General features: G+C 43.0%; 2 protein-coding genes and 1 long non-coding RNA gene across 9 annotated transcripts in view; 2 read left to right on the forward strand and 1 right to left on the reverse strand.

Moving 5' to 3' along the window:
* Positions 1 to 7,696, forward strand: part of ak9 (adenylate kinase 9) — an 18,862-nt gene extending 11,166 nt beyond the window's left edge. The window contains exons 28-37 of one of the 3 annotated variants that reach the window (XM_035757713.2): positions 1 to 118; positions 817 to 1,018; positions 1,299 to 1,445; positions 1,689 to 1,906; positions 3,336 to 3,532; positions 3,718 to 3,887; positions 6,472 to 6,570; positions 6,680 to 6,782; positions 6,930 to 7,044; positions 7,248 to 7,696. The exon at positions 1 to 118 is cut by the window's left edge and continues 96 nt beyond it. In XM_035757713.2, coding sequence (XP_035613606.2) covers positions 1 to 118; positions 817 to 1,018; positions 1,299 to 1,445; positions 1,689 to 1,906; positions 3,336 to 3,532; positions 3,718 to 3,887; positions 6,472 to 6,570; positions 6,680 to 6,782; positions 6,930 to 7,044; positions 7,248 to 7,459 — 1,581 coding nt within the window. In that variant the 3' untranslated portion in view covers positions 7,460 to 7,696. Of the gene's footprint in view, positions 119 to 816; positions 1,019 to 1,298; positions 1,446 to 1,688; positions 1,907 to 3,335; positions 3,533 to 3,717; positions 3,888 to 6,471; positions 6,571 to 6,648; positions 6,783 to 6,929; positions 7,045 to 7,247 lie in introns of those variants that run through there. The other 2 variants (XR_004823132.2, XM_052523919.1) reach the window with 2 other exon arrangements.
* A 221-nt stretch (positions 7,697 to 7,917) lies between these two features.
* Positions 7,918 to 20,843, forward strand: ppil6 (peptidylprolyl isomerase (cyclophilin)-like 6). Of its 5 annotated transcripts, XM_035757716.2 has the most exons (8): positions 17,885 to 18,715; positions 18,848 to 18,943; positions 19,100 to 19,288; positions 19,462 to 19,524; positions 19,624 to 19,771; positions 19,981 to 20,040; positions 20,199 to 20,334; positions 20,587 to 20,741. In XM_035757716.2, the coding sequence occupies exons 1-8, from the start codon at positions 18,638 to 18,640 to the stop codon at positions 20,696 to 20,698; spliced, it is 882 nt and encodes a 293-aa protein (XP_035613609.1). In that variant the 5' UTR covers positions 17,885 to 18,637; the 3' UTR covers positions 20,699 to 20,741. The 5 variants fall into 5 exon arrangements, with proteins under 5 accessions (XP_035613610.1, XP_035613607.1, XP_035613608.1 ...); XM_035757714.2 differs by having other exon boundaries at positions 17,880 to 18,715; positions 19,462 to 19,771; positions 20,587 to 20,843; XM_035757718.2 differs by lacking the exon at positions 18,848 to 18,943.
* On the reverse strand, positions 9,307 to 12,075 carry LOC118372018 (uncharacterized). The gene is made up of 2 exons (XR_004823134.2): positions 10,965 to 12,075; positions 9,307 to 9,916 (listed from the first exon to the last, which is right to left on the reverse strand). It is a non-coding gene; the product is annotated as an uncharacterized LOC118372018 (long non-coding RNA).
* Positions 20,844 to 25,566: the final 4,723 nt, after the last annotated feature.

The raw sequence follows: 25,566 nt of genomic DNA on the forward strand, positions 1-25,566 counted from the left end.
GAGACGAGGAACACCTTCATCCTCAACCCCATCAAGTACCTGAAGCAGCCCAAACCCAACCCCTCCCTTCCCATCAAACTGGTCATTATCGGACCCCCCAAGTCAGGCAAAACCACAGGTCAGAGTTCACAACACATAGAGGCATATTACACAAGTTCTCATCCAGTGGTGGAAAAAGTAACCAATTGTCATGCTTGAGTAAAAGTTAAGATACCTTGATAGAAAATGACTAAAGTAAAAGTGAATGTCACCCAGTAAAATACTACTTGAGTAAAAGTCTAAAAGTATTTGATTTTAAATATACTTAAGTATCAAAAGTAAATGTAATTGCTAAAATAAAAAGTAAAAAGTAAAAATCAAAAGTAAAAGTATAAATAATTTTAAATTTCTTATATTAAACAAACCAGATGACATCATTTTCTTTAGGAATGAAGTGAAGTAAAAAATTGTAAAAAAAATATAAATAGTAAAGTACAGTACAGATACCCCAAAAAACGGCTTAAGTACTACTTTTAAGTATTTTTACTTAAGTACTTTACACCACTGTTCTCATCACAAATGTAGCTCTGTGGTAAGTGAATGTAATTCACTTTTGTAAAGATTGTTTGCAATATGTTTATTTGATTCTTAAACTCTTTTCTCCTCTATGAATGCACTAAAACTCACTTTGTTGTAACTTGTCAAACAATGCATTAAGATTTGATTCTCTCTAACACAAACTTTGATTTAAGACCATCTCAGGACAGTTCTGCCAATCCAGCTGTACATTAGCTCCCCCAAACAGAGAACACACCCATATCTATATGTGTTGTGCAGTGGCGAGGATGTTTGCCCATGAGTACAGCCTGACTCGTCTGTCCATTGGGGACGTGATGCGGACTGTGCTGGCCAGCCAGGGTAGGACAGAGCTGGCCACCCAGATGATGAAGCACCTCTCCCAGGGCCACACCTTGCCAGATGAATTGGCCATCCAGTGTCTGGAGGTAGCCCTCATGAGCCTGGTCTGCAGCACCAGAGGGTAAGGCAGCTAACCTTGGCTGAAAAATATAGGCAGTGTTCAATTTCCCTCTTTCTCATGTCTGGCTTCATTCTGAATGATGTCATAAAACGTTAAAAGTCAGTAATTCCCAGTGAGACAGTAATTTGGTGATCCATGCAGACCAATCAAAGGCTGGAAAAAGGTTGTATTGAACAGACCAAAAGCAACATTTCATTGTATGCCAACCAGAAGGTTGACTAGGCTATTCATTCTATTTCCATGACATATTCTATTGACTGTATTTCCTTCCCTATCTCAGGTACGTGTTGGATGGCTTCCCTATGACGCGTAAGCAGGCTGAATTGATGGAGGCTCGGAGCATTATCCCAGTGCTTGTGGTGGAGCTGCAGCTGGACACCGTGGAGGTGCTGAAGAGAGGCCTCAGTGACAAGATGAAACCCAACAGGTCAGACGGGTGGCACTAGATGGCCCTACCAGAGAGAACAAAACTATTGTGTACTGTACATCCAGCTATATGCATCAATCTCAAATGAATAGGAAAGTTCAGCACGTCCTGAAATTAATAAACTTTGACCGTGTCTATGCTTCCCATTCATTTAAGATTTAGGGCATGTAGCTGCATCTACACAACAGATTACCTGGGACATTGGCTTAAACTGTCACTTAATTATCCCCCCTCCCCTGGCAGTCCCCACCTGATGCATGACAGCCCCCAGATCCTGAACATCCGTAACTCTAATTTCAAGCATGAGGTGGAGGCGGTGAGGCAGCACTACCAGCAGCATTACCAGAACTGGGTCTCTGTGGATGGACACAACTCCAAGTGGTGGGTCTGGAACAGAATCCTGGATGAGGCCCGCATGAGCATGAGACACATCCACACCTACCTGGAGAAAATACGCACCGGTAATATATGCAGTCTAGAGAGACTATAGAAAAAGCCTATTCACTTTGGTAATTATTTGATTTCTACACTGAACAGAAATATAAACGCAACATGTAAAGTGTTGGTCCCATGTTTCATGAGCTGAAATAAAAGATCCTAGAAATGTTCCATAAATTATGCACAAAAATCTTATTTCTTTCAAATTTTGTGCACATATATTTGTTTACATCCCTGTTAGTGAGCATTTTGCCTTAGCCAAGGTAAAAATCTACCTGACAGATGTGGCATATCAAGAAGCTGATTAAACAGCATGATCATTACACAGGTGCACTTTGTGCTGGGGACAATAAATGGCCACTCTAAAGTGTGCAGTTTTGTCACACAACACAATGCCACAGAGTTTTGATGGAGCATGAAATTGGCATGTTGGCATGCTGACTGCAGGAATGTCCACCAGAGCTGTTGCCAGAGAATTGAAAGTTTATTTATCTACCATGAGCCACCTTCAAACTTGTTTTAGACAATTTGGCAGTATGTCCAACCGGACACACAACCACTATGTGTTGAGCATTGTGTGGGTGAGCTGTTTGCTGATGTCAACGTGGTAAACAGAGTGGCCCATGGTGCCGGTAGGGTTATGGCATGGGCAGGCATAAGCTAAGGACAACAAACACAATTTCATTTGTATTTTTTTTTTAATTTTACCCCCTTTTTCTCCCCAATTTCGTGGTATCCAATTGTTAGTAGCTACTATCTTGTCTCATCGCTACAACTCCCGTGCGGGCTCGGGAGAGACGAAGGTTGGAAGTCATGCGTCCTCCGATACACAACCCAACCAAGCCGCACTGCTTATTAACACAGCGCGCATCCAACCCGGAAGCCAGCCGTACCAATGTGTCGGAGGAAACACCGTGCACCTGGCAACCTTGGTTAGCGTGCACTGCGCCGGGCCCGCCACAGGAGTCGCTGGTGGCGATGAGACAAGGATATCCCTACCGGCCAGGCCCTCCCTAACCCGGACGACGCTAGGCCAATTGTGCGTCGCCCCACGGACCTCCCGGTCGCGGCCGGTTACGACAGAGCCTGGGCGCGAACCCAGAGTCTCTGGTGGCACAGCTGGTGCTGCAGTACAGCGCCCTTAACCACTGCGCGACCCGGGAGGCCTTCACAATTGCATTTTATCAATGTCACTTTGAATGCACATAATTACTGTGATGAGATCCTGAGGGCCATTGTGAAGCCCTTGTCCTTTAAGGTATCTGTGACCAACAGATGCATTTCTGTATTCCCAGTCATGTGAAATCCATAGATTAGGGCCTAATACATTTATTTCCTCATATGGACTGTAACTCAGTCAAATCTTTGATATTGTTATTGTTTTTGTTCAGAAAATATTCAAGTCTTATGAGATTGCTGCTTCTCCTTTGTCTTTGACCCTGGCCCCTACAGGCCATGCAGCTAGCATCGACAGGCTGTGCATAACACCAAAGGAGCTAAAGTCTCGGCTGGGTGAGTTTAGCTATTACTGCCCTGTCAGCCTCGCCCTCCATCGACACCTGGTGGACTGTTCTCTCACTACATCTCTGGAGCTGGCAGCTGAGTTCAGGGGACACTATTACAAGATGTGCTCTCGGGAGTACCTGGAGGTGGGTCTCATACCTGGTGACAGTCATCAATGATTTGGTGACTTACCTGCATGTAAATATGTGGAAAGTGCTCTTTGAGATCTGTGGTTAAAAGGTATAATGTATATGATTACATCACAGGAACTATTAACAGAGGTAAAATTATATTGATGTCTCTCTTTGCCTTGTACCCCTATCTACACAAGCTCTTCCTTGAGACTCCAGAACAGTTTGTGATCCCGGGCTGCCCACACGCTCTCCCCCCTTCCCACATGTTGCCCAAGAAGCTGACGGCCGGCCAGGTGAAGGCCAGGTTCCCCAAGCAGGTGGAGATGAAGGGCTACTGCCCCGTCACCTACCTGGATGGGAGGCAGAGGTAGCCAACACACTGGCTTTACTCCTATCTATTCATTATAGTACCAGTCTTCTTCAATGTTGGCACAGGGGGGCATGGGTTCTCTGTAGGTCTCTGGCTTTTTAAGAGGTCTCAAGTTTGGAATATGCCAGTAATTGGGTACAGTTGAAGTCGGAAGTTTCCATACACTTTAGCCAAATACATTTAAACTCAGTTTCTCACAATTCCTGACATTTAATCCTAGTAAAAATGTGTGTTTTTGGTCAGTTAGGATTACCACTTTATTTTAAGAATGTGAAATGTCAGAATAATCGGAGAGAGAATTAATTCATTTTAGCTTTTATTTCTTTCATCACATTCCCAATGGGTCAGAAGTTTGCATACACTCAATTAGTATTTGGTAGCATTGGCTTTATATTGTTTAACTTGGGTCAAACGTTTCAGATAGCCTTCCACAAGCTTCCCACAATAAGTTGGGTGAATTTTGGCCCATTCCTCCTGACAGAGTTGGTGTAACTGAGTCAGGTTTATAGGCCTTCTTGCTAGCACACGCCTTTTCAGTTCTGCCCACACATTTTCTATGGGATTGAGGTCAGGGCTTTGTGATGGCCACTCCAGTACCTTGACTTTGTTGTCCTTAAGCCATTTTGCAACAACTTTGAAAGTATGCTTGGGGTCATTGTCCATTTGGAAGACCTATTTGCGACCAAGCTTTAACTTCCTGACTGATGTCTTGAGATGTTGCTTCAATATATCCACATACTTTTCCTACCTCATGATGCCATCTATTTTGTGAGGTGCACCTGACCCTCCTGCAGCAAAGCATCCCCACAATTAGATTCTGCCACCCCTATGCTTCACGTTTGGGATGGTGTTCTTCGGCTTGCAAGCCTCCCCCTTTTCCTCCAAACATAACGATGGTCATTATGGCCAAACAGTTCTATTTTTAATTTGTCAGACCAGAGGACATTTCTACAAAAAGTACAATCTTTGTCCCCATGTGCAGTTGCAAACCGTAGTCTGGCTTTTTCGTGGAGGTTTTGGAGCAGTGGCTTCTTCCTTGCTGAGCGGCCTTTCAGGTTATGTCAATATAGGACTCTTTACTGTGGATGTAGATAATTTTGTACCTATTTCCTCCAGCATCTTCACAAGGTGTTCTGCTGTTCTGGGATTGATTTGCACTTTTCGCACCAAAGTACGTTAATCTCTAGGAGACAGAACGCGTCTCCTTCCTGAGTGGTATGATGACTCCGTGGTCCCATGGTGTTTATACTTGCGTACTATTGTTTGTACAGATGAACGTAGTACCTTCAGGCATCTGTAAATTGCTCCCAAGGATGAACCAGCCTTGTGGAGGTCTACAATTTTTTTCTGAGGTCTTGGCTGATTTCTTTTGATTTTCCCATGATGTCAAAGAAAGAGGCACTCTGTTTGAAGGTAGGCCTTGAAATTCATCCACAGGTACACCTCCAATTGACTCAAATGATGTCAATTACCGTATCAGAAGCTTCTAAAGCCATTACATAATTTTCTGGAATTTTCCAAGCAGTTTAAGGGCACAGTCAACTTAGTGTATGTCAACATTAGAAGCCTCCTCCCTAAGTTTGTTTTATTCACTGCTTTAGCACACTCCGCCAACCCAGATGTCCTAGCCGTGTCTGAATCCTGGCTTAGGAAGGCCACCTACAATCCTGAAATTTCCATCCCTAATGTAATGAGTGCGTGTAGGTGGCAGGGAAGTCAGGCGCAGGAAAACGAACTTGGTATAAACGGAGTTGTGTAATAAGCGCTCATAAACGCCAAAAACCAAAATATACAAAAAATAATAAAAGTGGGTACAAAACCCGTCGCACACCGACACATGACTAGCACAACACATACAATAAACAATCTCCGACAAGGACATGAGGGGAAACAGAGGGTTAAATACACAACATGTAATTCATGGGATTGGAAACCCGGGTGTGAAGGAAGACAAGACAAAACCAATGGAAAATAAAAAATGGATCAATGACGGTTAGAAGGTCAGTGACGTCAACTGCCGAACACCGCCCGAACAAGGAGAGGGACCGACTTCGGCGGAAGTCGTGACACCCAACTAAAACATTTTCCGACAAGATAGAACTGCAAAGGGGGAGGAGTTAGCCTGAAGTGTTCTGCCATACTATCCAGGTCTGTGCCCAAGCAATTTGAGCTTCTTGTTTTAAAAATCTACTTTTCCAGAAACAAGTCTCTCACTGTTGCTGCTTGTTATAGACCCCAGCTGTGCCCTGGACACCATATGTGAATTGATCGCCCCATCTATCTTCAGAGTTCGTACTGTTAGGTGACCTAAACTGGGACTTGCTTAACATCCCGGCCGTCTTACAATCTAAGCTAGATGCCCTCAATCTCACACAAATGATCAAGGAACCTACCAGATGCAACCCAAAATCCTTAACCATGGGCACCCTCTTAGATATCATCCTGACCAACTTTACAATGTCACAGATTGATGCTCTCATTCTCCCTCCCAGACAGGCTGCTTGCTATAGGCTCTCAGTTGATTCCGTTTCATATTTAGTGCCTTTGAGATGTATTGCTTTTAGTTTGAAACTCTCCTCAGGTATGAGGCCCTGGTTCGTGGAAGCGTGGAGTACTCTGTGGAATATCGGGAACAAATCTACATTTTCGAGAACGAACAGAAACAGGACAGGTTTCTGAGGTCAGTAATAGACTTATGCAATGATCCTGGTGTAATCTCAAATTACCAATTTGAATATTGTTAGGTAACCCAAACCAGTTCTCTTCCAACTTCTTGTTCCTCCTCTCAGGTTACCTGAGACCTATTGGAACCAGAAGCTGCCCGACAAGCTGCCTCCTATGAGTGAGCCTGTGCAGCTCACCTCCCTGCCCATGCTAGGCTACATGGAACAGGTGAGACTGAGGCTCAAACACACCGGGAGGCACTCTGGATGTAATTACTGGAGGGACTTAATCTGAATAAAAATAGCTGAAGTGTGTTTACACTACAGTGCATGTGACATACTGTATGTTGACCAGAGGTTTTGTGTTCCATATCAGGGCGTGGCAAGATCTATCATTAAAGCTCTGACTGCCGTCGGTTGTCTCAAACCAAAGTTCCCCTACCTCAGTCCGAAGAGATCGGCACTCCATTATCTTGCATTTTATTTGAAAGGTATGCAAAACTCGTTGAGAGGAGCCTTAAGGCTCTTCACACACCCAAGTTTGTCATCACCATAATGTCACACGGTCCCTTGTCATGCTATATTTGCAGTGCATTGGTCTTGGATTATAATTTGACTCTGCATTATCTTGCTTGTCCATTCTTTCCTCCTATGCTCCCTCCCTATTCCCTCTATCCCCTTCTCCGTTCCTCAGCCTTCAACCCCAGGAACTCGGACTACATCCGCCAGAAGTACAAGAAGAAGCTGGCGTCATTTGAGGAGAATTGTGAGCTTATCTCCTACCTGGGCTCCACTATGACCAAGAAGTACAGAGCTCCTCAGGAGCAGCCCATAGACTTTGAATTTAAGCTGCACAGGTTTTTGGCTTTTGGAGAGTCCACAGAGGCTGCTGCTGGGGTGCTATAGTACCGCATGACTTGTGAAATATTGTTCACTGAAATGTTGAGCTCTAAGTATTTCACAGGGTGCATTGCACTCTTGATATATCAAAGGATGACATTAGAATTGCAGTCCTTTTAAACTGCTATTAACATTTTTAAATGTTTATTATTTAACCAAATGCATTTTGTTAGTTCACCATTTGTAAGTTGAAAGTCAGTGGGGTTTTCTTCATACATATTAAAAACCCAGTGCAGTCAGAAATGTGATTTTACAGTGATATACATTTCCACATTGTTGAAATAATATTGTGAAAATGATCATGTCCTTCAAGTGTACGAGCGGTTTGAAAAGACTGCCAGAAATTTCTGCCTGTTTGGTGGGATGGAGTTTGGGCCTGCCTGGTGACATGAGGCTGTAAATGTGTGAATTATGGGCTTGCAGTTGCTTCACAAATCACCTAGCAACAGCACCAAGCGCCATGTTGGAAGAACAAACTCAAGTTTGTTGAAAGTCCTCCAATCGTTGACATGGCTGGCTGCGTTTTGCTACCACCGGAAACTTCAGGAAGATTTCCCATTATTTTTTTTGAAGGACCTAGAAAACGGAGGCAGTGGGAGAACCTATTCAAGTAAGTAAATATGTTGAAAGTGATCAAAAATGCTGTATTATCTAACTGTTAGCCTGCACACCAAGTTTCTGTAGTACGCTAACTCAAATGAGCTGCTAACGTAATGTTAGCCAACTTTACATACTGTATAGCTAGCTACGTGAATTAAATATCACAGTAACTTCATATTAGCTAGTTAGCTATATTGATGTATTTACCGTTTCAGACCCAAATATATTGGTAGGTAGGTAGATAGCCAACGGCCATGGAAGAGGGTGAAAGGATTAGCTAGTACTTCCAGCTGTCACAAAGGGGAGAGTAGTCTGCTCTGGATAGGGCAGGTAACTTTGGTAGGGCATTACGAAACTATTCTCCAGTTCCTAGCGAGAAAAACTAAGGACAGCGAGATAAAGCAACTTAATATTCAGGGATGTCGAACTTCATTATAATGCAGCGTGTTTCTTTGATGTTCTGTCCTCAGATACAGAGAGCCATCCAATCCTGTCTGCAGATGAACAGGTCCCAATGAATGTTAAGGGTGCATTCAGACCCCTTCCCTTTTGTTAGGTAGTTTTATTCTAAAATATGTATTTTTAATTCAATCTACACACAATACCTCAATGACAAAGTGAAAACGGGTTTAGACATTTTTGCAAATATACAAAACACAAATCCCTTATTTACATAAGTATTTAAACCCTTTGCTATGACATTTGAAATTGAGCTCAGGTGCATCCCGTTTCCATTGATCATCCTTGATGTTTCTACAACTTTGAGTACACCTGTGGTAAATTCAATTGATTTAACATTATTTGGAAAAGCACACACACCTGTCTATATAAAGGTCCCACAGTTGACAGTGCATGTCAGCGCAAAAACCAAGCCATGAGGTTTAAGGAATTGTCCGTAGAGTTCTGAGACAGGAGTGTCGAGGCACAGATCTGGGGGTGGCAAAAAATGTCTGCTGCATTGAAGGTCCCCAAGAACAGTGGCCTCCATCATTCTTAAAAATGGAAGAAGTTTGGCACCACCACTGTTCCTAGGGCTGAGCAATCTGGGGAGAAGGTCAGGGAGGTGACCATGAACCTGATTGACAGCATTTGAGTTTCTCTGGAGATGATTGTCCTTCTGGAAGGTTCTCCCATCTCTGCTGCACTCCACCAATCAGGCCTTTATGGTAGAGTGGCCAGACAGAAGCCACTTCTCAGTAAAAGGCACATGACAGCCCTTGATGGGATCTGCAGAGAAGAATGCCATGCCTGTATTTGGAGTCTGACCACAAAAAACAAGGCTGTAATCGCTGCCAAAGGTGCATCAGTCTGAATACTTTATGTAAATGTGTTCATTGCCAGATACTTTTATCCAAGAAGGTCTGAGTGGCATTTGGAGGTGCTAATGAAGATGGTTTGCCTAAAGACTACCACAATTACATTAAACACATAGCATACATAGTCAAATTGTAAAGAAAGAAAATAGTTGGGGTATAAGAATATGTTTTATTCAATGGGGCTAGGCAACGCAGAGATGACAATACTTTATTTCACCCATACAACACTGTAGCCTGTTATTAAAGTACAATACATTTACAATATCGTAAACAAGTTTTACACCTTCCAAATTACATTTCATATATTAATATGGTGTAAGAGGGCACTTTTTCTATGACGACAAGGTGAAGGTGCTCTACTCAAATGGCACAACAGAAGCGTTTAGATTGATCAAAGCACAGCATATAACAATCATATTGTATAATTGAGGGATGTCTCCTTTCATATCTGGAAAATGGTGAAGTAGAAACTGATGCTGCTGCAGCATTGCTCATCTTCAGTGGTAATCCAATTGACATGGGTGTCTTGAGAGGTCAGCTGGTGAACCTACAGTAGTACATAAATAAATGAAAAGCCCACCTGATGTTAGAATGGCACCTATACCACCAGGGCTTTAAATTGTTTGGTTGTGTTTAATTCATGTGTTTTAGTGTGATAAAGATTTAAATATGTTGGGCTTGAACAACCAATAGTCAATACAGGTTGTGCTATCCCATTGAGGCCTTTGTCCTATGCTGCAATGTCCATATAATTTTCCTTCCGCTTATGAATAAAGTTCAACAAATTATCATTGTTTTATCATATGATAACCACAAGTTTTGTCAATAATGTCCTCTGGGCTATATGGACATAATATTGTACTATTTGCATGTCCCATGGTCATGGCTAGAAGGGATCCAGTTATCAAATGAACGTCATATTTGACATTTCGTAGCAGATTACGATCATTCAGGCAGCAGGTTAAGAAAAGGGTTAGCTAAAATGTACTTTTGACAAGTTGGCTCCCTTTTAGCCAGGACCCCTTTTTCATAGGCCTAGATTACATGGTTGCATTCAAGACATGATCGTTTTTATTGATCAGTAGAGTAGGCCAAGGCTACCATCGTATGAAAATTTATTTTGAAAATGTCATCAGTCAAAGTGTAGCAGAAACGTCTCTGATATAGCCTATATACCTATACCACGACGTGCTTATTAAATAGCCTAAATTATTACTATCCAATCTACTCATAACATTAGGAATTGTAGGCTTACATTTGTCTGCAAATATACGATGATAGAGGCATGCAATCCTTTGTTAGAATGGTGCATTTATGGTGAAAACAGCTTCCCCAAAACTTTACTCACACGACAAATGTTAATTGCTAGACTACAAGCTATCTAGCTATATAATTTTGGCTAACTTAGTGTTGTTGTTAACACTTGGTTAGCATAACAGCCAAACTAAACTCGAAATCGATCAGACTCGACTTACAAGTGATTAAATGATTGTATCAGACCCGTTACTGACAGCTGTCTGGGTTCGCGTTCCTAGGGTTCAGGTCTTGACAGGCAAAAAGGTTTCTTCTCTTATCTGACAGTTCTTGAGTCTTACCTTGGTGTCACCAATGGCGTTTCATGATTGCGGGGAATCTGTAAACATATTTTTTTCCTGTTGTCTTTCCTGTCTTGCTAGAGAAGCCAAGTACTACTCCATTTGATGTCATCATGCAGTTTGGGGTGGCCAGTCAGTTATTGTTGTCTGAAGAAGTAATGCGGTGGTTTCCAAGGTGGCCGCCAGGACGCTTTTTATGTTAACTGCAAGCCCTCTATAGACCAATAAGACAGAGTTCCAAACCTCTCTGCCAATAACAGCGTTTTCAGTTTCTCCTCCCCACTCAGACCACTCCAGTCCCAGCAAAATTATTGCATGAGAAATTGCTCTTTGCTAAAAAATATTTTTTCTTTTCAAACATTTTAATTGAAAACAATCACAGTAAGGTACTTCATTGTTTCCCAGAAATGATTTGCATTGATTTGCAAACGTCTGCATTTGACCTTTAAACCATGGAGATCCTATTAAATGAATATTGCTGCAAATTAAGTGGACACTTTTGATGACGTATCATGCCGTCATCCGTCTGTCTGACGAGTTGACACTTGCAGGGCGAGGGAAGAATCAATTAATTTTAAATGGACCGCTCTTGCCCGGAAATGTCACTCGTTCATCCCACGGTTGTGTTTTCAGTCATCATGGAACTGTTGTGTGTGCCTTACATGCGCTACAGTCAATTATGATTGCATTTCAAATCAAATTGTATTTGTCACATACACATGGTTAGCAGATGTTAATGTGAGTGTATGCGAAATGCTTGTGCTTCTAGTCCCGACCAGGCAGTAATATCTAGCAAGTAATCTAACCTAACAATTTCACAACTACTACCACACACAAGTGTAAAGGAATGAATAAGAATATGTACTTAAAAATATATGTTATGAGTGATGGCCGAACGGCATAGGCAAGATGCCGTAGATGGTATAGACTACGGTATATATATGAGATGAGTAATGTAGGTTATGTAAACATTATATAAAGTGGCGTTGTTTAAAGTGGCTAGTGATACATTTATTACATCAAGATGCAATAGATGGTATAGAGTCCAGTATATACATATGAGATGAGTAATGTAGGGTATGTAAACATATAAAGTGGCATTGTTTAAAGTGACTAGTGATACATTTATTACATCAATTTTTCCATTATTAAAGTGGCTAGAGTTGAGTCAGTATGTTGGCAGCAGCCACTCAATGTTAGTGATGGCTGTATAACAGTCTGATGGCCTTGAGATAGAAGCTGTTTTTCAGTCTCTTGGTCCCAGCTTTGATGCCCCTGTACTGACATCGCCTTCTGGATGATAGCAGGGTGAACAGGCAGTGGCTTGGGTGGTTGTTGTCCTTGATGATCTTTTTGGCCTTCCTGTGACATCTGGTGGTGTAGGTGTCCTGGAGGGCAGGTAGTTTGCCCCCGGTGATGCGTTGTGCAGACCTCACTACCCTCTGGTGAGCCTTACAGTTGTGGGCGGAGCAGTTGCCGTACCAGGCGGTGATACAGCCCGGCAGGATGCTCTCGATTGTGCATCTGTAAAAGTTTGAGTGTTTTTGGTGACAAGTCAAATTTCTTCAGCCTCCTGAGGTTGAAGAGGCGCTGCTGCGCCTTCTTCACCACGCTGTCTGTGTGGGTGGACCATTTCAGTTTGTCCATGATGGGTACCCCGTGGAAAATTCCACCCTCTCCCCTACTGTCCCATCAATGTGGATAGGAGGCTGCTCCCTCTGCTGTTTCCTGAAGTCCACGATCATCTCCTTTGTTTTGTTGACGTTGAGTGTGAGATTATTTTCCTGACACCATACCCCGAGGGCCCTCACCTCCTTCCTGTAGGCCATCTCGTCGTTGTTGGTAATCAAGCCTACCATTGTATCTTCTGCAACTTGATGATTGAGTTGGAGGTGTGCATGGCCACGCAGTCATGGGTGAACAGGAAGCATGCTCACCACCTGGGGGCATGAAGTCCAGGAGCCAGTTGCACAGGGTGGGGTCGAGACCCAGGGTCTCGAGCTTAATGAAGAGTTTGGTGGGTACTATGGTGTTAAATGCTGAACTATAGTCGATGAAAAGCATTCTTACATAGGTATTCCTCTTGTCCAGATGGGTTAGGGCAGTGTGATTGTGATTGTGTCATCTGTGGACCTATTTGGGCAGTAAGCAAATTGGAGTGGGTCTAGGGTGGAGGTGATATGGTCCTTGACTAGTCTCTCGAAGCACTTCATGATGACGGAAGTGAGTGCTACGGGGCGGTAGTCATTTAGCTCAGTTACCTTGGCTTTCTTGGGAACAGGAACAATGGTTGGCCCTCTTGAAGCATGTGGGAACAGCCTACACAGATAAGGATTAATTTAATATGTCCGTAAACACACCAGCCAGCTGGTCTGTGCATGTTTTGAGGATGCGGCTGGGAATGCCGTCTAGGCCTGCAGCCTTGCGAGGGTTAACACGTTTAAATGTTTTACTCATGTTGGCTGCAGAGAAGGAGAGCCCGCAGGTTTCGGTAGCGGGCCGTGTCAGTGGCACTGTCTTGTCTTCAAAGCGAGTAAAGAAGTTGTTTCGTTTGTTTGGGAGCAATGGGGCTGGGGCTGGTTTTTCTTTTGTAGTCCGTGATTGACTGTAGACCCTGCTACATACCTCTCGTGTCTGAGCCGTTGAATTGCGACTACTTTGTCTCTATACTGACACTTAGCTTGTTTGATTGTCTTGCGGAGGGAATAGCTACACTGTTTGTATTCGGTCATGTTTCCAGTCATGTTTCATATCTTGGCTAGAAGACAACGTATCCTCAGACATTGAATGTTAGCCATCCTACTATTTCAGGTAAATCGAAAATTACAATGTATAAGTGTGATGTCAGGGAAAGTGTTAAGTTAACGTTTCCAAAAGCTAACCAAATAAAAACACTGTCATGTGCATTAGCACTGTAGCACAATTTCGAACTTATTTACATTTGTTTTTACTTACACTTGTATGTTGACTTCTCCATATTAATTTTGGCTTTACATTTTGGCTTACTTTTCTTAGCGGATGCACAATTATCACGAATTGAATTATGGGGCATTTCAGGCCGCAAAGTTAACAGAATTGTACACTCGCAAACTCTTAAAAAGGAGGTCTGAGGGGCTTACATTGCAAACTTCCCCTGCTTGGCTAATCATTTGGACTGACGACAAATATGGCCGCAGGGATTCCCCCAAGGGCATAGGACTGAGGGTTTAGGGCCTAGGGCTGTCTACATTGAGTTTGAATTGCAGCCTATGTCATAAACCCTCAATGTTCCAGAATGGAATAAATGGCAGCCATGTTGGATGTATTGGACAGGGATAAATCCAAACCAGTCTAATTGGAATGAATGGCAGTAGAGCCATAATCTTGATTTTACTTATGCCGGGGGAAAAAGGCATGTCATATTAGAAATTGTGTAATAGAATTATTGTCAACCTAAAATATTGTAATAGAATTATAGAACAGTTTATGGTTTTTATTTTCCACCATAATTTGCAAATAAATTCATTAAAAATCCTACAATGTGATTTTCTGGATTTTTTTAATCATTTTGTCTGTCATAGTTGAAGTGTACCTATGATGAAAATTACAGGCATCTCTCATCTTTTTAAGTGGGAGAACATGCACAATTGGTGGCTGACTAAATACTTTTTTGCCCCACTGTATTCTAATTCTATGTAATTTATTCATTTTTATGAGAACCTGTAGTCTGGGTACCTGTCTGTTTACCTAGCATTCCACTCATTGCCACTCACTCCTTGTCGTACTAAATAGACTGTCCTTTCTGCCATCTTCAAATATGAACATTCAATCACAGTTTCTAAACCATACTGTACTGTCTGTGATTCTATCATTAATGAGCTCGGGGAGAACAGAGGATTTAATCATGATTCGATAACCCTCACAGCTATCATCCAATCACAACAATTATGCAAATATTGGAACTGGATCACTTTTTTTCTTCCACAGATCATGCACCTGTTTTTTGTTTGGTTTTATCGGGATAGTGGACAGTCTCACAAAAGCAATGTTGTGTATAAACCCTGGATGACCGGCAGGGGGCACTGTATTGAAGCCTCCACGCAGCCACCTTGGCACTCAATTGTAAAATGTTTTATTTAGGACTCTATAGAAATGCATTTATTAATGTCTACATTAGTTTGACACGTTTATTCAATTTGTCACCTTAATGCATACTTTTAAATTATATTCAGCTAAACATTTCAAATTTAGACAGCAGTAATGTTACTGTCCCCACTACAACAAAAAATATATACTGTCACGAACCGGCTCAAAGCCCGTAACAAAAGGGAGACAACGTGGAGATAAGGAGTAACAAAATATATATTTATTAAATAAGTAAATAACTACAATATACAATGGTGTGTGTAATCAGTAGTGTAAGTGAGTGTTTTGCATGCATGAATGTGATAATGCAGGGTGTTGAAAGTTGCCAAAGCAAACAACCAAAAAGCCAACCAAGATACACAACAAAATCTGTAAAGGTGTCTGCATGGAGAGAGTCTCCTCCATGAATGGGGAAGTGGTGTATTTATCCTGGGACACACCGGGCCCAGGTGTTTCCCATGTAACTGACGACCCTCCCAACTCCGCCCACCGGCATCCTAATAAGGAAATAACAGAGAGAATACGGGAGACAGAGTGGGAGGGTCGTCAGGTCGTCACAATACTTACTGTAAATACATGTAATTTTGTCCTTAACATTCAATTGAATTACTGTTCAATTCCATTCATTCCTATGGAGGACTGCTCCTGCTAGGAAGTGCTAATATGGGTGACCGGTGGCCTCTCAACGGCCAATCATTAGTATCAGCAATCCAGGGTCGAAGCAAGTTGGAAGTTTACATACACTTAGGTTGGAGTCATTAAAACTAGTTTTTCAACCACTCCACAAATTTCTTGTTAACAAACTAAAGTTTTGGCAAGTCGGTTAGGACATCTACTTTGTGCATGACAAGTAATCTTTACAACAATTCTTTACAGACAGATTATTTCCGTTATAATTCACTGTATCACAATTCCAGTGGGTCAGAAGTTTACATATGCTAAGTTGACTGTGCCTTTAAACAGCTTGGAAAATTCCAGAAAATTATGTCATGGCTTTAGAAGCTTCTGATAGGCTAATTGACATCATTTGAGTCAATCGGAGGTGTACCTGTGAATGTATTTCAAGGCCTACCTTCAAACTCAGTGCCTCTTTGCTTGACATCATGGGGAAATCAGCCAAGACCTCAGAAAAAAAGGGTAGACCTCCACAAGTCTTGCTCATCCTTGGGAGCAATTTCCAAATGCCTGAAGGTACCATGATCATCTGTACAAACAATAGTATGCAAGTATAAACACCATGGGACCATGCAGCCATCAAACCGCTCAGGAAGGAAATGCGTTCTGTCTCCAAAAGATGAACGTACTATGGTGCAAAAAGTGCAAATCATTCCCAGAACAACATCAAAAGACCTTGTGAAGATGCTGGAGGAAACGGGTACAAAAGTATCTATATCCACAGTAAAACTATTCCTATATCGACACGCCAGACTACGGTTTGCAACTGCACATGGAGACAAAGATCGTACTTTTTGTAGAAATGTCCTCTGGTCTGACAAAACAAAAATAGAACTGTTTGGCCATAATGACCATCGTTATGTTTGGAGGAAAAAGGGGGGCGCTTGCAAGCTGAAGAACACCATCCCAACCGTGAAGCACGGGGGTGGCAGCACCATTTAAAGGCAATGCTACCAAATACTAATTGAGTGTATGTAAACTTCTGAGCCACTGGGAATGTGATGAAAGAAATTAAATATCAAATGAATTATTCTCTACTATTATTCTGACATTTCACATTCTTACAATAAAGTGGTGGACATGCCTAACTGACCTAAGACAGGGAATTTTTTACTAGGATTAAATGTCAGTAATTGTGAAACTGAGTTAATGTATTTGGCTAAGGTTTATGTAAACTTCAGACTTCAACTGTACGTCATTGGTCAAAAGTTGCTAGCACACAAAGTCCTCAAACTATACTGAACAAAAATAACGCAACATGTAAAATGTTGGTCCCATGTTTCATGAGCTGAAATAAAAAAATCCCTGAAATATTCCATATGCACAAAAAGCTTATTTCTCTCAGATGTTGTGCACAAATTTGTTTACAGCCCTAGTTGGTGAACATTTCTTCTTTGCCAAGATAATCCATCCCCCTGACAGGTGTGGCATTTCAAGAAGCTGATTAAAACAGCATTGTCATTACACAGACGCACCTTGTTCTGGGGACAATAAATGACCACTCTAAAATATGCAGTTTTGGCACATAAAACAATGTCAAGATGTCTCTAGTTGAGGGAGTCTGCAATTGGCATGCTGACTGCAGGCATGTCCACCAGAGCTGTTACCAGAGTATTGAATCTTCATTTCTCTTCCATAAGCCACGTACAATGTAGTTTTAGAGAATTTGGTAGTAGGTCCAACTGGCCTCAAAACCACAGACCATGTGTAACCACGCCAGCCCAGGAAGTCCACATCCGGCTCCTTCATCTGGGGGATTGTCTGAGACCAGCCACCTGGACAGCTAATGAATCTGAGGAGTATTTCTCTGTAATAAAGCCCTTTTGTGGAGAAAAACTAAGTCTGATTGGCTAGGCCTGGCTTCCCAGTGGGTGGGTAGGCCTGGCTTCCCAGTGGGTGGGTGAGACTATGCCCTCCCAGGCATCGTCCCAAAATTACATTTATTTACAGTATGTATTTACAGTAACATCACCAAAAACGAAACGTCTGTTTCAGTCCCTGTGTTGACATAAAACATGATTTGGTCTGCTCAGTCAGTTAGTGCTCATGCTGGATAGCCTTAGCTAGCTAGCTAACCAGGTTGGTTTGCCAGAATGTCTACACTTAAACTTTACTTTGAAGCTGAAAGTTACCTCGGCAATGCTCTTAGCAATTAGAATATTAGCTGCCCAGTCATGTGAAATCCATCGATTAGGACCTAATGAATTTATTTCAATTGACTGATTTCCTTATATGAACTGTAACTCAATAAAGTCGTTAATTGTTACATGTTGCGTTTATATGTGTTCAGTATAAATACATACTGCAATTCCAACCACAAAACGTCTTAGCTTTGATTTTGTTTTTGACGTTATAATTCTATTTTCGAGACTCCACCGTGTTGTCATGGAATTATGCTATGTTTAACAACCAATCAGCAACTCCGTCACAAGGCCAGTACAATAAGTGAAGTGGAATGCTATGCCGCGTTAAAAACAACTGGGAAATCTCCGACATCTGACTTCAGTGCATTCAAGACAACTGGGAACTCGAAGAAAAAAAAGACTGGGAATAATCTTTGTGAACGGTCATCCAACTTGGAATTCCAAGTCTGAAACTCGGGCATATTTCTAAAGCGCTGACTTTCCGACCTGAAGATCACAGACGTCATGATTTGACCTCGTTTTTTCTCGAGATCCCAGTTGTCTTGAAAGCACCATTGGCAAAACAGACTACCACAGTTACTAAACCGGTCCCCATGCTAGCATGGGGACAATATGCGACGAAAACGTCATTTTAGCTCGTGACTGCAATGTTACCATGGATACGTATTGTTTACAAACACCTCTGGGCTGTCAAAAAATTATATTGCAGCTCAATGGAAATAGCTAATCATGACTTCTGAAGTTTACCTGGAAATCGTGGGTTTGATGAAAGAACACCATTTTCAAATTGCTAAGAGCATTGCCGAGGTAACTTTCAGCTTCAAAGTACAGTTTAAGTAGACATTCTGGCAAACCAACCTGGTTAGCTAGCTAGCTAAGGCTATCCGGCATGAGCACTAACTGATTGAGCAGACCAAATCATATTTTATGTCAACACAGGGACTGAAACAGAAGTTTCCCACCTCGTTTTTGGATCCAACAATTCGTCCATTACTCGAATGTGACTGGCATGTGTATCTAACCAATAAGAAAAGAGTGGGTATACTTTGAGTATTTGAATAATAGACTCAAATGGAGAATAATGCTTAGCTAAGTAGTGTGATGTATGGCTTGAGCTGTGGTGTGCATTAGTCAACATTTGTATTATGAATTGTTGAGTTAAACTGCATCCTTTAACATTTTCAAACCAAGGAGCTGAAAGGGGAGGTGTGGCAGTTCTCCAGCAACCTAATGTGTTTCGTGAATGGCTGTCTCCTTGGCAACGAGAAGGACCTGACCAGCTGGGCTGAGAAGCAGTGGGAGTTTACACTTATCCGTCCACATGCACTATACCTGGCCCTTGCTGACGATAACTACTCTAAACACCTCCACAGCACTGGGGCAAGTCTAGTCTACACACTGTACTTGCATAGGATTAGGATAGTGACACAATAGACCATGAAACACACAAAGACAGACAGTGCAGTTACTACAGCAAGCCCCATGGCCCTAAAATACTTTATAACAGTGACATCATACCTACAACATGACATCCTCTCTCGCTTCCACCACAGCACACGTTTGTTTACATGGACATTTCGATCCGAGGGGACTCGGTTGGGAGATTACTGTTTGAGGTGAGGCTGTCATTTGTAACCATTGATCTGACTGGACCTGAATGGGTAAAGAAGTTGGTCCAGAGTTGTATTGACAGCGTAGGTCTTCTGTCCACCCAGCTGTTTACAGAGCTGTGTCCGAAGACGTGTACAAACTTCCAGGCTCTGTGTACAGGGGAGGCAGGCCTGTCACAGAGTGAATTAATCCTGTCCTACAAGGGTTCTGTGTTCCACCGTGTGGTGCCCAACGGCTGGATACAGGGGGGAGGTACGGTCTACCAGGTCCTCTATCTGAAAGTCACCCCTATAGGCCTACATTGATAAGAAAGGACATACAGGACTATATTTGACTTGCCATTGATTCCATACTGTATCTGTTTGCTGTCATATTGGTAAGTTTTAATTGAGTCATCATACGTCAATATTTACTTTGTCAGTACACACACCACTTGATGATGTCATATTTCCCTATTGCAGATATTTCTGCACCAGGCAAAGGCAATGGAGGGGAGTCAATCTACGGGCCAACTTTTGAAGGTACAGACGCAGGCCTAACATCAAGTTACTACTCTACAGTATACACATGTAGTACACATGCCTAGGGAAATGTATTCAGGTAAGTATAGGGAGATGTATTAGGATGTATGTCTATTTACTGTCTCCACACTAACATGTGACTGTGGGATCTCTGCTAGATGAGAGCTTTGCAGTCTCCCACAGTAGGAGGGGCATCCTGGGAATGGCCAACCAGGGTCCTCATAGCAACAGCTCTCAGTTCTACATCACCCTGCAGCCCGCCCTTTGGATGGACAGACAATATGTGGCTTTTGGGTGTGTATGTCTCTAATAATGTGTGGTATAGTGCTGTTAGTTGAATGAAGTGTATGTTTGTGTACTGCTATAGTGTAGTGTTTGTGTACTGCTTGTGTCTCGGTTATGTGTTCTAAAACCTTTAGGCTCGCACAATCTTTTGGATGTCAACGTTTAACGACCTCTGTGTCGTCAGGACTGTTCTGGGATATACTGTATTTCTGTATTTTGTACCTGGTATTCAGCTGTTTTCATATTCTCTTTGTTTTGTAGTCAAGTGGTTGAAGGCACAGAGGTTCTGAGGAGACTTGAGGAAGTCCCAACCTACAATGAAAGACCCAAACAAGACTGTAAAGTAGCAGACTGTGGAGTGTTTGAACCCTGACATAACTTTAACTGCATATTTTTATTAAAACCCAGTCTGACAACTGGTCCAGCTCTATTTTATTATTGGTATATTCAGTTAAGCTCAGTAAATTAAAGCTTTAGTCACTGGGGAATTGGATTTGTAATAAATATATACAGTACCATTCAAAAGTTTGGACACACCTACTCATTCAAGGATTTTTCTTTATTTGTACTATTTCCTACATTGTAGAATAATAGTTTAGACAAACTATGAAATAACACATATGTAATCATCTAGTAACCAAAAAAAGTGTTAATCAAAATATATTTTATATTTGAGATTCTTCAAAGTAGCCACCCTTTGCCTTTGACAGCTTTGCACACTCTTGGCATTCTCTCAACCAGCTTCACCTGGAATGCTTTTCCAACCGTCTTGAAGGAGTTCCCACATATGCTGAGCACTTGTTGGCTGCTTTTCCTTCACTCTGCGGTCTGACTCATCCCAAACCATCTCAATTTGGTTGTGGTTGGGGGATTGTGGAGGCCAGGTCATCTGATGCAGCACTCCATCACTATCTTTCTAGGTTAATTAGCAATTGCACTGCTTGTAGGTATGTTGGGTCATTGTCATGTTGAAAAACAACTGATAGTCCCACTATGCCCAAACCAGATGATGTAATCGCTGCAGAATGCTGTGATAGCCATGCTGGTTCAGTGTGCCTTGCATTCTAAATAAATCACAGTGTCACCAGAAAAGCACCCCTCACACCATCACATCACATCCTCCATGCTTCATGGTGGGAACCACACATGTGGAGATCATCCGTTCATCCACACCGTGTCTCAAAAAGACACAGCGATTGGAACCAAAAATCTCAAATTTGGACTCCAGACAAATGGACAAATTTCCACCACTCCAATGTCCATTGATCTTGTTTCTTGGCCCAAGCAAGTATCTTATTGGTGTCCTTCAGTAGTGGTTTCTTTGCAGAAATTTGACCATGAAGGCCTGATTCACACAGTATCAAATCAAATTTGTCACATGCACCGAATACAACAGTATTTCACCTTACAGTGAAATAATTACTTACAAGCGCTTAACCAACAATGCAGTTTTTGAAAAAACATGTTAAGTAATAAAAGTAACATAATTAAAGAGCTGAAGTGAAATAACTATAGCAAGGCTATATACAGGGGGTACCGGTACAGAGTCAATGTGTGGGGGCACTGGTTAGTCGAGGTAATAGCCAGCAGCATACCACCCTGCATACCACTGCTGGCTTGCTTCTGAAGCTGAGCAGGGTTGATCCTGGTCAGTCCCTGGATGGGAGAACAGATGCTGCTGGAAGTGGTGTTGGAGGGCCAGTAGGAGGCACACTACTCTGGTCTAAAAAATATCCCAATGCCCCAGGGCAGCGATTGGGGACACTGCCCTGTGTAGGGTGCCGTCTTTCAGATGGGATGTTAAACGGGTGTCCTGACTGAGGTCATTAAAGATCCCATGGCACTTATCGTAGGGGTGTTAACCCTGGTGTCCTGGCTAAATTCCCAATCCGGCCCTCAAACCATCACGGTCACCTAATAATACCCAGTTTACAATTGGCTCATTCATCCCCCGCCTCTCCCCTGTAACTATTCCTCAGGTCGTTGCTGTAAATGACAACGTGTTCTCAGTCAATTTACCTGCTAAAATAATGAATAAAAATATGTACATGTTGGTAGAGTTAAAGTGCATATATGCATATGCATAGATAAAACAGAGAATAGCAGCAGCTTAATAGGGGAGGGAGGGCAATGCAAATAGTCTGGCTAGCCAATTGAGTAGCTGTTCGGGAGTCTTATGGCTTGGGGGTAAAAGCTATTGAGAAGCCTTTTGGACCTAGACTTGGTGCTCCGGTACCGCTTGCCATGCGGTTAGCAGAGAGAACAGTCTATGACTAGGGTGGCTGGAGTCTTTGACAATTTTTAGGGCCTTCCTCTGACACTGAGGTCCTGGATGGCAGGAAGCTTGGCCTCAGTGATGTACTGGTTCGTACGCACTACCCTCTATTGTGTCTTGCAGTTGGATGCCGAGCAGTTCCCATACCAGGGAGTGATGCAACCAGTTCAGCTGTAGAAACTTTTGAGGATCTGAGGACCCATGACAAATCTATTCAGTATCCTGAGTGGGAATAGGCTTTGTCTTGCCCTCTTCATGACTGTGTTGTGTTTGGACCGTGATAGTTTCTTAGCGATGTGGACACCAAGGAACTTGAAGCTCTCAACCTGCTCCACTTCAGCCCCGTCGATGAGAATGGGGGCGTGCTCGGTCCTCATTTTCCTGTAGTCCACAATCATCTACTTTGTCTTGATCACGTTGAGGGAGAGGTTGTTGTCCTGGCACCACACAGCCAGGTGTCTGACCTCCTCCCTATAGGCTGTCTCATCGTTGTTGGTGATCAGGCCTACCACTGTTATGTCCTCGGCAAACTTGATGGTGTTAGAGTCGTGCCAGGCTATGCAGTCATGAGTGAACAGGGAGTACAGGAGGGGACTGAGCACGCACCCGGGGGGCACCCATGTTGAGGATCAGCATGGCGGATATGTTGCTACCTACCCTTACCACCTGGGGCTGCCCGTCAGGAAGTCCAAGATCCAGTTGCAGAGGGAGGTGTTTAGTCCCAGGGTCCTTAGCTTAGTGATGAGCTTTGAGGGCACTATGGTGTTGAACGCTGAGCTGTAGTCAATGAACAGCATTCTCACGTACGTGTTCCTTTTGTCCAGGTGGGAAAGGGCAGTGTTGAGTGCAATACAGATTGCATCATATGTGCATCTGTTTGGGCGGTATGCAAATGTGGGTCTAGGGTTTCTGGGATAATGGTGTTGATATGAGCACTTCATGGCTACAAACATGAGTGCTACGGGTCGGTAGTCATTTAACAGCTAATGCTCTCATGCAGTGTTACTTGCCTCGAAGTGAGCGTAGAAGTAATTTAGCTTGTCTGGTCGGCTTGTGTCACTGGGCAGCTCGTGGCTGTGCTTCCCTTTGTAGTCTGTAATAGTTTGCAAGCCCTGACACATCCGAAGAGCGTAAGAGCCGGTGTAGTATGATTCAATCTTAGTCCTGTATTGACGCTTTGCCTGTTTGATGGTTCGTCAGAGGGCATAGCGGGATTTCTTATAGGCTTTCGGGTTAGAGTCCCGCTCCTTGAAAGCGGCAGCTCTGCCCTTTAGCTCAGTGCGGATGTTGTCTGTAATCCATGGCTTCTGGTTGGGGTATGTATGTACAGTCACTGTGGGGACGGAGTCATCGATGCACTTATTGATGAAGCCAGTGACTGATGTGATGTACTCCTCAATGCCACCGGAACATATTTCCACTGAACATATTCCAGTCTGTGCTAGCAAAACAGTCCTGTAGCTTAGCATCTGCTTCATCTAACCACTTTCTTATTGACCGAATCGCTGGTGCTTCCTGCTTTAGTTTTGCTTGTAAGCAACCCACAAAGGGGGGGTCAAAATTAAAAGTATCAGTCAGTATCTGGTGTGGCGACCAGCTGCATTAAGTACTGCAGTGCATCTCCTCCCCATGGACTGCACCATATTTGCCAGTTCTTGCTGTGAGATGTTACCCCTCTCTTCCACCAAGGCACCTGCAAGTTCCCTGACATTTCTGGGGGGAATGGCCCTAGCCCTCACCCTCCAATCCAACAGGTCCCAGACGTGCTCAATGGGATTGAGATCCGGGCTCTTCGCTGGCCATGGCAGAACACTGACATTCCTGTTCTTGCAGGAAATTACGCACAGAACGTGCAGTATGGCTGGTGGCATTGTCATGTTGGAGGGTCATGTCAGGATGAGCCTGCATGAAGGGTACCACATGAGGGAGGACAATGTCTTCCCTGTAACGCAAAGCGTTGAAATTGCCTGAAATGACAACCATGACGGACTCTCCACATCGATCCCCACACAAACATATTTTGCAATATACTTAAATCTAATATACATGGTGTACAGTACATATTCGTTTGCTTAACTATTTTTTTTACTGATGTCCTAAAACCCTTTAGTTTATCAGTTTTAATTCACCACACCACAGGATGATTAAGCGGGTGCAAATCTATTTACACCACACAAATCTGGGTGAGGGGTTGTTGAAAGACCTACCCTGTTTTTCTCTGGTTTATGCCAACCAATCAACTGGCAGCCTTGCCTGGGAACTCTGTTGTTTTCTTTGTTTCTGTAATACCATGTTTGTAAATACTCTACATAACCAAAGGTATGTGGACACCTGCTCATCGAACATCTCATTCCAAAATTATGGGCATTGATATGGAGTTGGTCCCCCCTTTGCTGCTATAACAGCCTCCACTCTTCTGGGAAGGCTTTCCACTAGATGTTGGAACATTGCTGTGGGGACTTGCTTCCACTCAGCCAAAAGAGCATTAGTGAGGTCAGCACGGATGTTGGGTGATTAGGCCTAGCTCGCAATCAGTGTTCCAATTCATCCCAAAGGTGTTTGATTGGGTTGAGGTCAGGGCAGGCCAGTCAAGTTCTTCCACACCGATCTTGACTAACCATTTCTGTATGTACGGGGCCATCGTCATGCTGAAACTGGAAAGGGCCTTCCCCAAACTGTTGCCACAAAGTTGGAAGCACAGAATCATCTAGAATGTCATTGTATGCTGTAGCATTAAGATTTACCTTCACTGAAACTAAGTGGCCTAGCCCGAACCATGAAAAACAGCCCCAGACCATTATTCCTCTTCCACCAAAATTTGCAGTTGGCACTATGCATTGGGGCAGGTAGCATTCTCCTGGCGTGATTCATCACTCCAGAGAATGCGTTTCCACTGCTCTAGAGTCCAATAGCAGCGAGCTTTACTCCCAACGAACAGTTATTGTGTTGACGTTGCTTCCAGAGGC

This window comes from Oncorhynchus keta, chromosome 8 (assembly GCF_023373465.1).
Source record: "Oncorhynchus keta strain PuntledgeMale-10-30-2019 chromosome 8, Oket_V2, whole genome shotgun sequence".
Taxonomy (NCBI): domain Eukaryota; kingdom Metazoa; phylum Chordata; class Actinopteri; order Salmoniformes; family Salmonidae; genus Oncorhynchus; species Oncorhynchus keta.

Coding starts and splice junctions, on each gene's coding strand:
- ppil6 (XM_035757714.2), top strand. CDS start 18,638: ATGACTTCTGAAGTTTACCTGGAAATCGTGGGTTTGATGAAAGAACAC. Junction 18,716..18,847: donor TTGCTAAGAGCATTGCCGAG/GTAACTTTCAGC, acceptor ATGTCAACACAG/GGACTGAAACAGAAGTTTCC. Junction 20,041..20,198: donor CTACGGGCCAACTTTTGAAG/GTACAGACGCAG, acceptor GATCTCTGCTAG/ATGAGAGCTTTGCAGTCTCC.